Genomic DNA, 12362 nt, shown 5'->3' with positions numbered 1-12362 from the left:
CCAAAGCATTTGACACTGTCCATCGAAGTATCCTTACACTTAAGATGTTTCCAATTACACTCTTCAACAATGACAAAAAGTGGATGGCCAACTTCATAGTTTGCCAACCACAAGAACGGTAAACCACAACAAACAAAGCAGCCGGAACCAGCACTCGTTGTGTATAAACCACAAACTCTCAACGCCTACAAAATGAAACAAAGATCCTCCAGTACAATCCCACATCAATACTCTCGACATATTAGTCAGCAACAGCACGATCACACTTTCCATCCACATCATTCCATAACTATTCAACAAAAGCTAGCTAGAGATAACAATCTTACCCCAGCTTCACAACACAGCAACCTGTACTCATAGATACCCTCCTCCCTACATTCTACATTCGTAACACTTACGAAACATATACAGACCGAAAGACCCGAGAATCACTATAAAGTCATCCTTCCAACCCATTCTCAAACACCATCCCACCAGATGTACACAAGTCGGAACCACACTTCCCAGACAAATACAAGTTCCATTTTCTCCTTCTCTCTCTTGAGAGAACACCCATCTCTGCGATCACAAGACCCCTCATGTCCAAGATGTAACTTCCATACTGAAGATATTGAGCATTTACTCGTATATGCAGTCCAGAGTTTATCGATGATGAGTTTGAGAAAATATATTCTATTGGATCCAAGTTACAGTGTCCTACATCTTTCATTGATTTATCACGTAAGTTGGCAAAGAAATCATTAATAAAGCTCAACCCAAACCTCTCCTTGACAACTTTTAGTTTTCCCCTTTAGTAATGATTTTACTTTACTTCCCATGTTGCTTAAATTCTTTGATGTAAATGTCTTCAGCAACAACACTAAAAAGAATATCTTAATCAGGAACTCACTAAAAAGTTCTGCAGGGTGCGTATATATAGAAAAACTACAAAAAGTTTTATGGAGGGCAAACTGGTAAGGATCTTTCAGTTAGACTTAAGCAACATAAATATAGTAAAAGAACAGAGCAAGAATTAAATGCCTTGCTTAATCATGTGAAAAAGTATGATCATTGTACTGACTGGAGTAATGCCATCTCAGATATTAACTTTAACTCTTGTGCCACGAGAAATATCATTGAATCTTCTATTATTGAAAATACAAAGAATTGCAACATTAATATTAGTAAAGGTATACACAAACTGGATATCTTTAATGTTGATAAAATTTGCAAACTGATCCCTTTCTTGTCCATATCATAAATTTTAGGATACGCATGTTGCCAAGTTTAAACGCACCAGACTTCCATTAGGGTAGTCACTTGTTTCCCAAATAGCGTCCTAGCTACGTCGCTTCCTTGTATATTAACTGACTGTTTTACATCTTTCTTGTATCTCCCCTGTTGATGTGATAATTATACAAAAGTGCCCTTGGGTACTTATCGTGTTTCATTTCCGCGGTAATAACAGAATCTATTTCATCATACACAGATATATATCATAGTGATTCATTGTTTCTCGCTTTAGTGAGGTAGCCCCAGGAACAGACAGAAAAAGACCACATCTGCTCCCATCCATTATCATATGTAATCTACGTAATCCAGAAACAAGTTACATGAGCTTTTCCATGGTTTCCCCGGTTCGCAAGGTAAACTCAACTAACTTTCACCACTGTAGTTTGAACAGTCACTTTTGTCACCCTTGTCTTTATGACTTTATACAGTGGCATGTTCATGGCAGAAGTGGATTTAGTGGCAGTAAAATGTTTGCCGAAGGCTGATATAACAAGATGTCTAAAGAGGTCCTAAGGTGTCTATATGACAATGAGATTATCCGGATACTACGTTATTATATTTTGTTTCTCACTCGGTAGATTAAAGAGAGAGGAAAACATTGTACTGATTCTTATCACCGTACACAATAAGTTTTGCAATTATCATTGAAGATTTTTCAAGAATCTTACGTTTATGAGAATCGTATTATTACCAGAAATCCTCTTCTTTTTACTCTGGTGACACTGAATACATAAAGACTTGAAGAATACGTCGCCCTTAAATGCTTTTATCAAGACGTCCGTGTGAGAAAATAAGAAAATAAAGATAAGGTGTTGGGTTTCATATCTTTAAATAGAAACATATGAGTCACATGTACATCAGAAGAGGCTCATGGCTGGCGTGAATATCCTCAGGTCGTCCTGGCGTCCAGTACTAACAGTCATCAGCAGCAAGAACGGCGCCATATGCGACGGGGGCAGCGACTGGGGCAACGACGGGGGCAGCGACTGGGGCAACGACGGGGGCAGCGTGGTGCACGGCTACGGAGTGCACGGGGGTAGGTACGGGTACTGGCTGAGCCACGGGGACGGGCTGGGGCACGGGGACGGGCTTGGCATATGGTGTTGGCACCTTGACCTCCCTGACCTCAGGCTCGGTGTATTCGATGATGGTGCCTGCGTGGTAGGGGGTCTCCACAAAGTTGGGGGTGTGGCGCTCGACGGGAATCTCCTGGTGCTTGATGGTGACCTCTGCAGGGTTGTGGGTGACCTTAGAGAGGAGGGTGGTGGGTGGTGCGATGGCTGGGGCGGCCAAGGCTGGCTTGTGGATATGGGTGGTGGCACCGGCTACGTAAGCCTGAGTGCCGTAGTGGACCTGCTGGTGAACGGGCACTTCCACATGAGTACGGGTGATGGGGATCTTCACTTCAGCTGGGGGCAGAGCAACAGGTTGTGGGGCAGCGTAGGCCACAGGGTGGGCAAGAGGAGCAATTGGGGCAGCAGGCAAGGGAGCAATAGCGGGAGCAGCAGCCACATGAGCAAATGGGGCAGCAGCAGCCACATGAGCAAGAGGGGCAGCAGCAGCCAAGGGAGCAATACCGTGGCCAGCCAAACCAGTGATACCGTGGCCAGCCAAACCAAAGCCAGCATATGGCAGAGCTCCGGAGAGCACCTGGACGGTTTCACAGTCATCAGGGACTGGAGCAGCCAGGGACGCGGCAATCACGCCAAGGAATACCTGAGGACAGAAATTCTTTGTTACTTTTTGCTTATGATTGTCAGTTTACTTGACATTAGGTGTCATATTACTATCAACCTTACACATACACACACACACACACACACACACAAAAACACACACACACACACACACACACATTTACAGAATGGCAGAGACGTTCATGTAACATAATTAAGAAATATTCAAGTGTTGCCATGAGGAAGTAGTGGTATTCACCTCCCGGGTGCGCTATAAAAGGCTACTGCAAAGATATGTTATGAAAAGAGGAATATACAGTTGTCTTTGTCCCGTATGTCTGAGTGTATATGACGGTCCTGACCTCATGAAGTTAATAGGTATGAAATGGAGTAACACCTGACAACTGATGTTGATAGGCAATATTGAGAGGTGCAAGCGGGCCTCAGATGTGAGACATTAAGGCGACGTTGGTAATGTGGACGACTGTAGCAGTACAGTGACTAGGATATGAGACATGGGATGTGAGTGACGAGACCTGGCCATTTCTTGAACGTTTACACAAACACTAGACTCGTTCACAAGAACAAATGCAAGAACGAAAGTTATGCACAATCACAAGTCATTTTGTTCTCGAGCTGTGACATGATACGTGGAGAATTCTGGTGATGGTCTTATGCTAATGTGACTTTAGGAATCACGAAACGAACAATTCATGTTTTCTGTTAACATCTTTGATAGTGCAGTAAGTATTGAGCAATAGTTGGACAACAATGTTCCAACATAGCTGTGCAGCCCCACACACTCCAGCACTGCCGATAACCAGCTTTACTTCCAGGTTCTGATATGGTCGAGGACAGTATCTGCACAAAACTTTGTAACTCATAATTACGATAACAAGAGTGATGGAGAACAGGTGATGTAATATTCCTGTAGTTGCTGTATCATGAGCATGTTTCGTCTGGCACTAAAAGCTACATATTCTGAAGCGATTGTTGACTTAGGTAGACACTAAGAAGTCTTGGTGATGCAATAGACGAAGGAAACCTGGAGTCACTCACCAGAGCCTTCATGATGCAGGGAGGAGAGTCGCTACACTACTAGTGTGTGGGGCGCGGCCGCATATATACCCCGGGAAGAGGGTGGTGGGGATTCATCCAAGGCCGCTATCCACAAGAGCTACAGAATCCACTCCATATTGACGGTGAGGGTAAGAGTGGTGTCCCAAATCGGTAAAGTGGACGGTCCTGGCCAGGACGCAGGACACGCCCTGTTGCCGGTCATTGTGGGAGGAAAGTTATCAGAACCATTGTGCAGATATTATCAAGAAAGCTGGGCATGTGTGTATGTGAATAATTGGAAGGGAGGGTTATTGATACCTGATGAAGGTGGGTGTACGGCAAGGATTTGTGCTGTCGCCGTGACTGTTTAATTTGTTTGTTTATAATGTAGCAAGGTAAATATATGGAAGAACGTTGGAGAGAAGGGCGATTGTTTAGTCAGATGGGGGTGAAGGTAACTGGGAAGTGAGTCTGTTGTTGTTTACTGATGACACAGCACTGGTGACACATTCGAGTGAAAAACTGCAGAGGTTGAGAGAGAGAGAGAGAGAGAGAGAGAGAGAGAGAGAGAGAGAGAGAGAGAGAGAGAGAGAGAGAGAGAGAGAGAGAGAGAGAGAGAGAGAAAGAGAGAGAGAGAGAGAGAGAGAGAGAGAGAGAGAGAGAGATGTGAGTAAATGTCAGGAAGAATGACTTGGTAAACAGAGAAGAGGTAGTGAAAGCTTTGCGGAAGATGAAAGCCGTCAAAACGGCGAGTTTGGATGGTATTGCAGTAGAATTTATTTAAAAAGTTAGTGACTGTGTTGTTGAATGGTTGGTGAGGATATTCAGTGTATGCATGACTCATTGTGAAGTGCCTGAGGATTGGAAGAATGCATGCATAGTGCCATTGTACAAAGGGAAAGGGGATAAAGGTGAGTGTTGAAATGACAGAGGTATAAGTTTGTTGAGTATTCCTTGGAAATTATATGGGCGAGTATTGATTGAGAGGGTGAAGGCATGTACAGATTATCAGATTGGGGAGGAGCAGTGTGGTTTCAGAAGTGGCTGAGAATGTGTGGATCAGGTGTTTGCTTTGAAAAATGTATGTGAGAAATAATTAGAAAAACAAATGGATTTGTGTGTAGCATTTATTTATCTAGAGAAGGCATATGATAGAGTTGATAGAGATGCTTTCTGGAAAGTATTTAGAGTATATGGTGAAGGAGGCAGGTTGCTCGGAACAGTGAAAAGCTTTTATCGAGGATGTAAGGCATGTGTTCCAGTAAGAAGAGAGGAAAGTGATTGGTTCTCAGTGAATGTCGGTTTGCGGCAGTGGTGCGTGATGTTTCCATGGCTGTTTGATTTGTTTATGGATGGGGTTGTTAGGGAGGTGAATGCAAGAGTTTTGGTGAGTGGGGCAAATATGCAGTCTGTTGTAGATGAGAGGGCATGGGAAGTGAGTCAGTTGTTGTTCGCTGATGATACAGCGCTGGTGGCTGATTCGGGTGAGAATCTGCAGAAGCTGGTGACTGATTTTGGTAAGGTGTGAGAAAGAAGAAAGCTGAGAGTAAATGTAAATAAGAGGAAGGTTATTAGGTACCGTAGGGTTGAGAATGGAGAAAAACTGGAAGTGAAGTGTTTTAGATATCTGGGAGTAGATTTGACAGCGGATAGAACCATGGAAGCGGAAGTGAGTCACAGGGTGTGGGAGGGGGCGAAAGTTTTGGGAGCTTTGAAAAATGTGTGGAAGGCGAGAACGTTATCTCGGAAAGGAAAAATGGGTATGTTTGAAGGAATAGTGGTTCCAACAATGTTTTATGTTTGCGAGGCGTGGGTTATAGGTAGGGCTGTGCAGATGAAGGTGGATACGTTGGAAATGAGATGTTTGAGGACAATATGTGGTGTGATGTGGTTTGATCGAGTAAGTAATGAAAGAGTAAAAGAGATGTGTGGTAATAAAAAGAGTGTAACTGAGAGAGTAGAAGAAGGTGTATTGAAATGGTTTGGTCACATGGAGAGAATGAGTGAGGAAAGATTGAGAAAGACGATACATATGTCAGAGGTAAAAGGAACGAGGAGACATGGGAGAACAAATTGGAGGTGGAAGGATGGAGTGAAAAAGATTTTGAGTGATCGAGGCCAGAACATGCAGGAGGGTGAAAGGCGTGCAAGGAATAGAGTGAATTGGAACGATGTGGTATACTGGGGTCGACGTGCTGTCAATGGATTGAACCAGGGCATGTGAAGCGTCTCGGGTAAACCAAGTAAAGCTTTGTGGGGCCTGGATGTGGAAAGGGAGCTTTGGTTTCGGAGCATTATACATGACAGCTAGAGACTGAGTGTGAACGAATGTGGCCTTTGTCGCCTTTTCCTAGCGCTGCCTCGCTCATGTCCGATGGGAGGGGGTTGTCATTTCATGTGTGGCGGGGGGGAGGATGAATATAGGCAGGAAGTATGAATTATGTACATGTGTAAATTGTATATATCTATGTATGTGTATATATGTATACGTTGAAATATATGGGTATGTATATGTGCGTGTGTGGACATGTATGTATATACATGTGTATGTGGGTGGGTTGGGCCATCATTTCGTATGTTTCCTTGCGTTACCTCGCTAACAAGGGAAACAGCGACAAGGTATAATAAATGAATAAATGATATACATTATCACTTGGTATAGGGGAGAAAGAATACTTCCCACGTATTCCTGCGTGTCGGAAAAGGCGACTAAAAGGGAAGGGAGCGGGAGGCTGGAAATCCTCCCATTTCTTTTTAATTTTCCAAAAGAAGAAACAGAGAAAGGGGCCAAGTGACGATATTCCCTTTAAGGCTCGGCCCTTTGTTCTTGTCGCTAACTTGCTAACGCGGGTAATGGTGAATATGTATGACTCAGGTCAGAGCAAAGTTTGACCAGGCATGACTCATGTCAGCATGAGTTTATATAAGCATATTGTTGTCCTTATGATTCTGTCAGTTCCCTGATGAAGACTGTTGTCGAAACTCTGAAATAGAATTCGTGTTCCAGGACATTATTTCCACTGCCCCCTCCCCTCCAATGGTCAATATCTTCAGTATGGAAGTTGCATCTTGGACATGAGGGATCTTGTGATCGGAGAGATGGGTGTTGTCTCAAGAGAGAGAAGGAGAAAATGGAACTTGTATTTGTCTGGGAAGTGTGCTTCCGACTGGTGTACATATGGTGGGATGGTGTTTGAGAATGGGTTGGAAGGATGACTTTATAGTGATTCTCGAGTCTTTCGGTCTGTATATGTTTCGTAAGTGTTACGTATGTAAAATGTAGGGGGGTTGGGGTATCTGTGAGCACAGGTTGCTGTGTTGTGAAGCTTGGGTAAGATTGTTATCTCTATCTAGCTTTTGTTGGATAGTTATGGAGTGATGTGGATGGAAAGTGTGATCGTGCTGTTGCTGTGTAATATGTCGAGAGTATTGAGGTGGTATTGTACTAGAGGATCTTTGTTTCATTTTGTATGTGTGGAGAGTTTGTGGTTTCTAGGCAGCTAGTGTTAGTTCAGGCTGCTCTGTTTTTTGTGGTTTGCAGTTCTTGTGGTTGGCTAACAATAAAGTTGGCCATCCACTTTTTGTCGTTGTCGAAGAGTGTAGTTGGAAGCATCTTAAGTGTAAGGATACTTCGACAGAAAGTGTCAAATGCTTTGGTAATGTGTATTGCTACTAAGACTGTGCGGGATGGGGACTGTGATTGATTGAATCTGTTTAGCATGTTTTGTTTTAGTATTCGTTTTTCTTTGTTGTGAGAAGATGGATTAAAGCCTTGGTTTTCAAATGAATGGGAGTAAATATGCTTTAATCTGTTTTGATTTAGGTTTTTAAAGTTGGCTGTGGAAGACAGAAGTTATGTAGTTGGTGAGAGGAGGGGAGTCGGCTGGTTTGGACAGTTTTAGGATTGGTACTTTGCTGGCAGGCTTTCATGTTGAAGATATCTTTCTATCTATCTGTCTATCTGATATAATTAAATGGTTATACATTATTTGCATATGTATATCGGACTATTGAGTCTCTTCCAGAGTGGAATCTCATTGTAAATGTCATGGACAAAGCTAATGGAGATAACTTCTTCAGAAGTTTATTAAGACTTGAAGACTATGTTGCCCTTAAATGCTTTTATCAAGATATCCGTGTGAGGAAATAGGAAAATAAAGATAAGGTGTTGGGTTTCGTATCTTTAATTGGGATAATATGAGTCACATGTACATCAGAAGAGGCTCATGGCTGGCGTGAATATCCTCAGGTCGTCCTGGCGTCCAGTACTAACAGTCATCAGCAGCAAGAACGGCGCCATATGCGACGGGGGCAGCGACTGAGGCAACGACGGGGGCAGCGACTGGGGCAACGACGGGGGCAGCGTGGTGAACGGCCACGGAGTGCACGGGGGTAGGTACGGGTACTGGCTGAGCCACGGGGACGGGCTGGGGCACGGGGACGGGCTTGGCATATGGTGTTGGCACCTTGACCTCCCTGACCTCAGGCTCGGTGTATTCGATGATGGTGCCTGCGTGGTAGGGGGTCTCCACAAAGTTGGGGGTGTGGCGCTCGACGGGAATCTCCTGGTGCTTGATGGTGACCTCTGCAGGGTTGTGGGTGACCTTAGAGAGGAGGGTGGTGGGTGGTGCGATGGCTGGGGCGGCCAAGGCTGGCTTGTGGATATGGGTGGTGGCACCGGCTACGTAAGCCTGAGTGCCGTAGTGGACCTGCTGGTGAACGGGCACTTCCACATGAGTACGGGTGATGGGGATCTTCACTTCAGCTGGGGGCAGAGCAACAGGTTGTGGGGCAGCGTAGGCCACAGGGTGGGCAAGAGGAGCAATTGGGGCAGCAGGCAAGGGAGCAATAGCGGGAGCAGCAGCCACATGAGCAAATGGGGCAGCAGCAGCCACATGAGCAAGTGGGGCACCAGCAGCAGCATAGGAAGCAATAGCGGGAGCAGCAGCCACATGAGCAAGTGGGGCAGCAGCAGCAGCCAAGGGAGCAATAGCGGGAGCAGCAGCCACATGAGCAAGAGGGGCAGCTGCAGCCAAGGGAGCGATACCGTGGCCAGCCAAACCAAAGCCAGCATATGGCAGAGCTCCGGGGAGCACCTGGACGGTTTCACAGTCATCAGGGACTGGAGCAGCCAGGGACGCGGCAATCACGCCAAGGAATACCTGAGGACAGAAATTCTTTGTTACTTTATCCTTATGATTATCAGTTTACTTGACATTTGGTGTCATATTACTATAAACCTTACACACACACACACACACACACACACACACACACACACACACACACACACACATTTGCAGAATGGCAGAGACGTTCATGTAACATAATTAAGAAATATTCAAAGTGGTGTTGCCATGAGGAAGTAGTGGTATTCACCTTCCGGATGCACTATAAAAGGCTACTGCAAAGATATGTTATGTAAAGAGGAATATACAGTTGTCTTTGTCTCGTATGTCTGAGTGTATATGACGGTCCTGACCTCATGAAGTTAATAAGTATGAAATGGAGTAACACCTGACAACTGATGTTGATAGGCAATATTGAGAGGTGGCAAGCGGGCCTCGGATGTGAGACATTAAGGAGACGTTAGTAATGTGGACGACTGTAGCAGTACAGTGACTAGGATATGAGACGTGGGATGTGCGCGACGAGACCTGGCCATTTCTTGAACGTTTACACAAACACTAGACTCGTTCACAAGAACAAATGCAAGAACGAAAGTTATGCACAATCACAAGTCATTTTGTTCTCGAGCTGTGACATGATACGTGGAGAATTCTGGTGATGGTCTTATGCTAATGTGACTTTAGGAATCACGAAACGAACAATTCATGTTTTGTGTTAACATCTTTGATAGTGCAGTAAGTATTGAGCAATAGTTGGACAACAATGTTCCAACATAGCTGTGCAGCCCCACACACTCCAGCACTGCCGATAACCAGCTTTACTTCCAGGTTCTGATATGGTCGAGGACAGTATCTGCACAAAACTTTGTAACTCATAATTACGATAACAAGAGTGATGGAGAACAGGTGATGTAATATTCCTGTAGTTACTGCATCATGAGCATGTTTCGTCTAGCACTAAAAGCTACATGTTCTGAAGCGATTGTTGACTTGAGTAGACACTAAGAAGTCTTGGTGATGCAATAGACGAAGGAAACCTGGAGTCACTCACCAGAGCCTTCATGATGCAGGGAGGAGAGTCGCTACACTGCTAGTGTGTGGGGCGCGGCCGCATATATACCCCGGGAAGAGGGTGGTGGGGATTCATCCAAGGCCGCTCACCACACGAGCTACAGAATCCACTCCATATTGACGGTGAGGATAAGAGTGGTGTCTTAGATGGGTAAAGTAGACCGCTATGGTTCCCGTCGGTGCAACATAGACATGATGATGACCATCCGAAGCCTTCGAAGACAATAAGCACTCCTCGCTTGGTTCCTTCTCCTATTCCATCTTTTGAAAATTGAAGAAAAAGGAAGGTGGAGGGTTTCCCCATCTCACTCCCACCCCTCTGGGTCGCTTTTCATGACAGAAGATAAGGGTAGAATTCCTTTCCTTTATTTTTCCTATTCCCATAGATTATTTAAGCGAACTGTGGTAAAGTGGCATTAGTGGATGGGACTGAAGTTAAAGTTCTCAAACATACCGGCATCACTGCTTCAGTCGACTCGTTAGATGGGGTTTCCAGTGTATGTTTATCTCACAGTGTGAGGTGCCACTGTATAAAGGCAATGAATGACAATAGTGAATGATCAGAATCACAGTGGTATAATCCTGTTCAGCACAACGACTAAGTTGTACCGGCGATCCAGTGGATGGTGAGATGCAGAGAGCCTCAGACTCGGGTGAAGATACGTGACTTCAGGAGTGTTCGAAGGATGTATGGTCCAGGTTCTTTGCTTTGCAGAATGTGTTTGTGTATGGAATAGAGAGACAGGAGGATTTGTATATTGCATTTATGGATCTGTGGAAAGCGTACGATAAGGTGGACAAAGATGCTTTGTTAACTGTAACTAGTATAGAAGTAGAGAGTTACTGGAAGCAGTAAAGAGTAGGAGAAGACGATGGAGAGTGATTCTAGGTAAGGATACGTCTTGCGGCAGGGGTGTGTGTAATGTCTACATGGCTACCTAATCTGTTTATGGATGGCCTACGTAAATGTAAATGTAATGAAGTAATAAGTCTACAATCTGTTGGAGTCTGAGTTTGAGAGACTGAGTGTCAGGTGAAAGGGTTGAGATTCAATGTTAATAAAGGTAAAGTTATTAAGTTTACCAGAAGGGAGAGAGAGAGGTTAGTCTGACTGTGAGTTTGAATGGGGAAAAGCTAGAAGATGTGGAGTGTTTTATATACCTGAAGGTGAACATTGCATCGGATGGAACCATGAAAGCTGAAGTACGCCACAGAGTGGTGAAGAGGCTAGGATCCTGGTTGCTCTGGATGACCTTACAAGTTGGCTATAGACTGATGGGGTCGAACGAGGGGGAAATAGGCTGATATACGTAATTCACTGCAGATGCTTGATATTAAGGACCAGAGAGATTCATCAGTAGGAATCAAATGAGCACACTTTCATATGAAGGTGTGCCTGACATTACGAAGAACAGGATATTATGAATCTCAGCAGAAATGAAACCAGAGTGACATTCAAGGGAAGGAGAGGAGGTTCGAAGTCCGATACATGCTGTCCTTGATGTCACAGGCATGAGAACAAGTGCGATCCGACACTGTACAGAGGGATAAAGACCAATTAGGAGGACTCCAACCGAGCCAATAAAACCTCTGCTATATGTGCAGCACAGCTTGAGGCATCCCAGCCACTATCGGCACCACCTGTCCCGGGGAAATGTAAGTGTAGAGGCTTCGCATGTTTGTTACCTTGAGCTCTTCCACGGACCCAAAAAGATTTGTTTAAATCGAAGTAACAGAAATGCGAATGTGGTCCAAGGACGCTATGGAGACACCAAAATGCATGTACTCTCGGACGGTCCGAAGGAAGCAAAGGTAGTGTGTGCTGGATGAGTTGTCAAAATCGTCTGGAGCTTGTGTTGTTGTCACAACCGTCTGGAACTTGTGTTGTTGTCACAACCGTCTGGAACTTGTGTTGTTGTCACAACCGTCCGGAACTCGTGTTGTTGTCACAACCGTCCGGAACTTGTGTTGTTGTCACAACCGTCCGGACCTTGTGTTGTTGTCACAACCGTCTGGAACTTGTGTTGTCACAACCGTCTGGAACTCGTGTTGTTGTCACAACCGTCCGGAACATGTGTTGTTGTCACAACCGTCAGGAACATGTGTTGTTGTCACAACCGTCTGGAACATGTGTTGTTGTCACAACCGTCTGGAA

At 44.8% G+C, this 12362-nt stretch overlaps 2 protein-coding genes across 2 annotated transcripts; both read right to left on the bottom strand.

Moving 5' to 3' along the window:
- Window positions 1-2077: 2077 nt before the first annotated feature.
- On the bottom strand, window positions 2078-4034 carry LOC139745861 (uncharacterized). Its single transcript, XM_071656496.1, has 2 exons — window positions 4008-4034; window positions 2078-2988 (listed from the first exon to the last, which is right to left on the bottom strand). The coding sequence occupies exons 1-2, from the start codon at window positions 4017-4019 to the stop codon at window positions 2185-2187; spliced, it is 816 nt and encodes a 271-aa protein (XP_071512597.1). The 5' UTR covers window positions 4020-4034; the 3' UTR covers window positions 2078-2184.
- A 4141-nt stretch (window positions 4035-8175) lies between these two features.
- On the bottom strand, window positions 8176-10319 carry LOC139745821 (uncharacterized). Its single transcript, XM_071656407.1, has 2 exons — window positions 10188-10319; window positions 8176-9169 (listed from the first exon to the last, which is right to left on the bottom strand). Exons 1-2 carry the CDS (start codon window positions 10197-10199, stop codon window positions 8276-8278), a joined length of 906 nt encoding a protein of 301 aa, XP_071512508.1. The 5' UTR covers window positions 10200-10319; the 3' UTR covers window positions 8176-8275.
- Between the last annotated feature and the right edge of the window lie 2043 nt (window positions 10320-12362).

The sequence above is a fragment of the Panulirus ornatus genome, chromosome 63, assembly GCF_036320965.1.
Source record: "Panulirus ornatus isolate Po-2019 chromosome 63, ASM3632096v1, whole genome shotgun sequence".
NCBI classification, from domain to species: domain Eukaryota; kingdom Metazoa; phylum Arthropoda; class Malacostraca; order Decapoda; family Palinuridae; genus Panulirus; species Panulirus ornatus.
The sequence above is the reverse complement of the archived record's forward strand: the minus strand, read 5'-3'. Positions and strand labels throughout refer to the sequence as shown.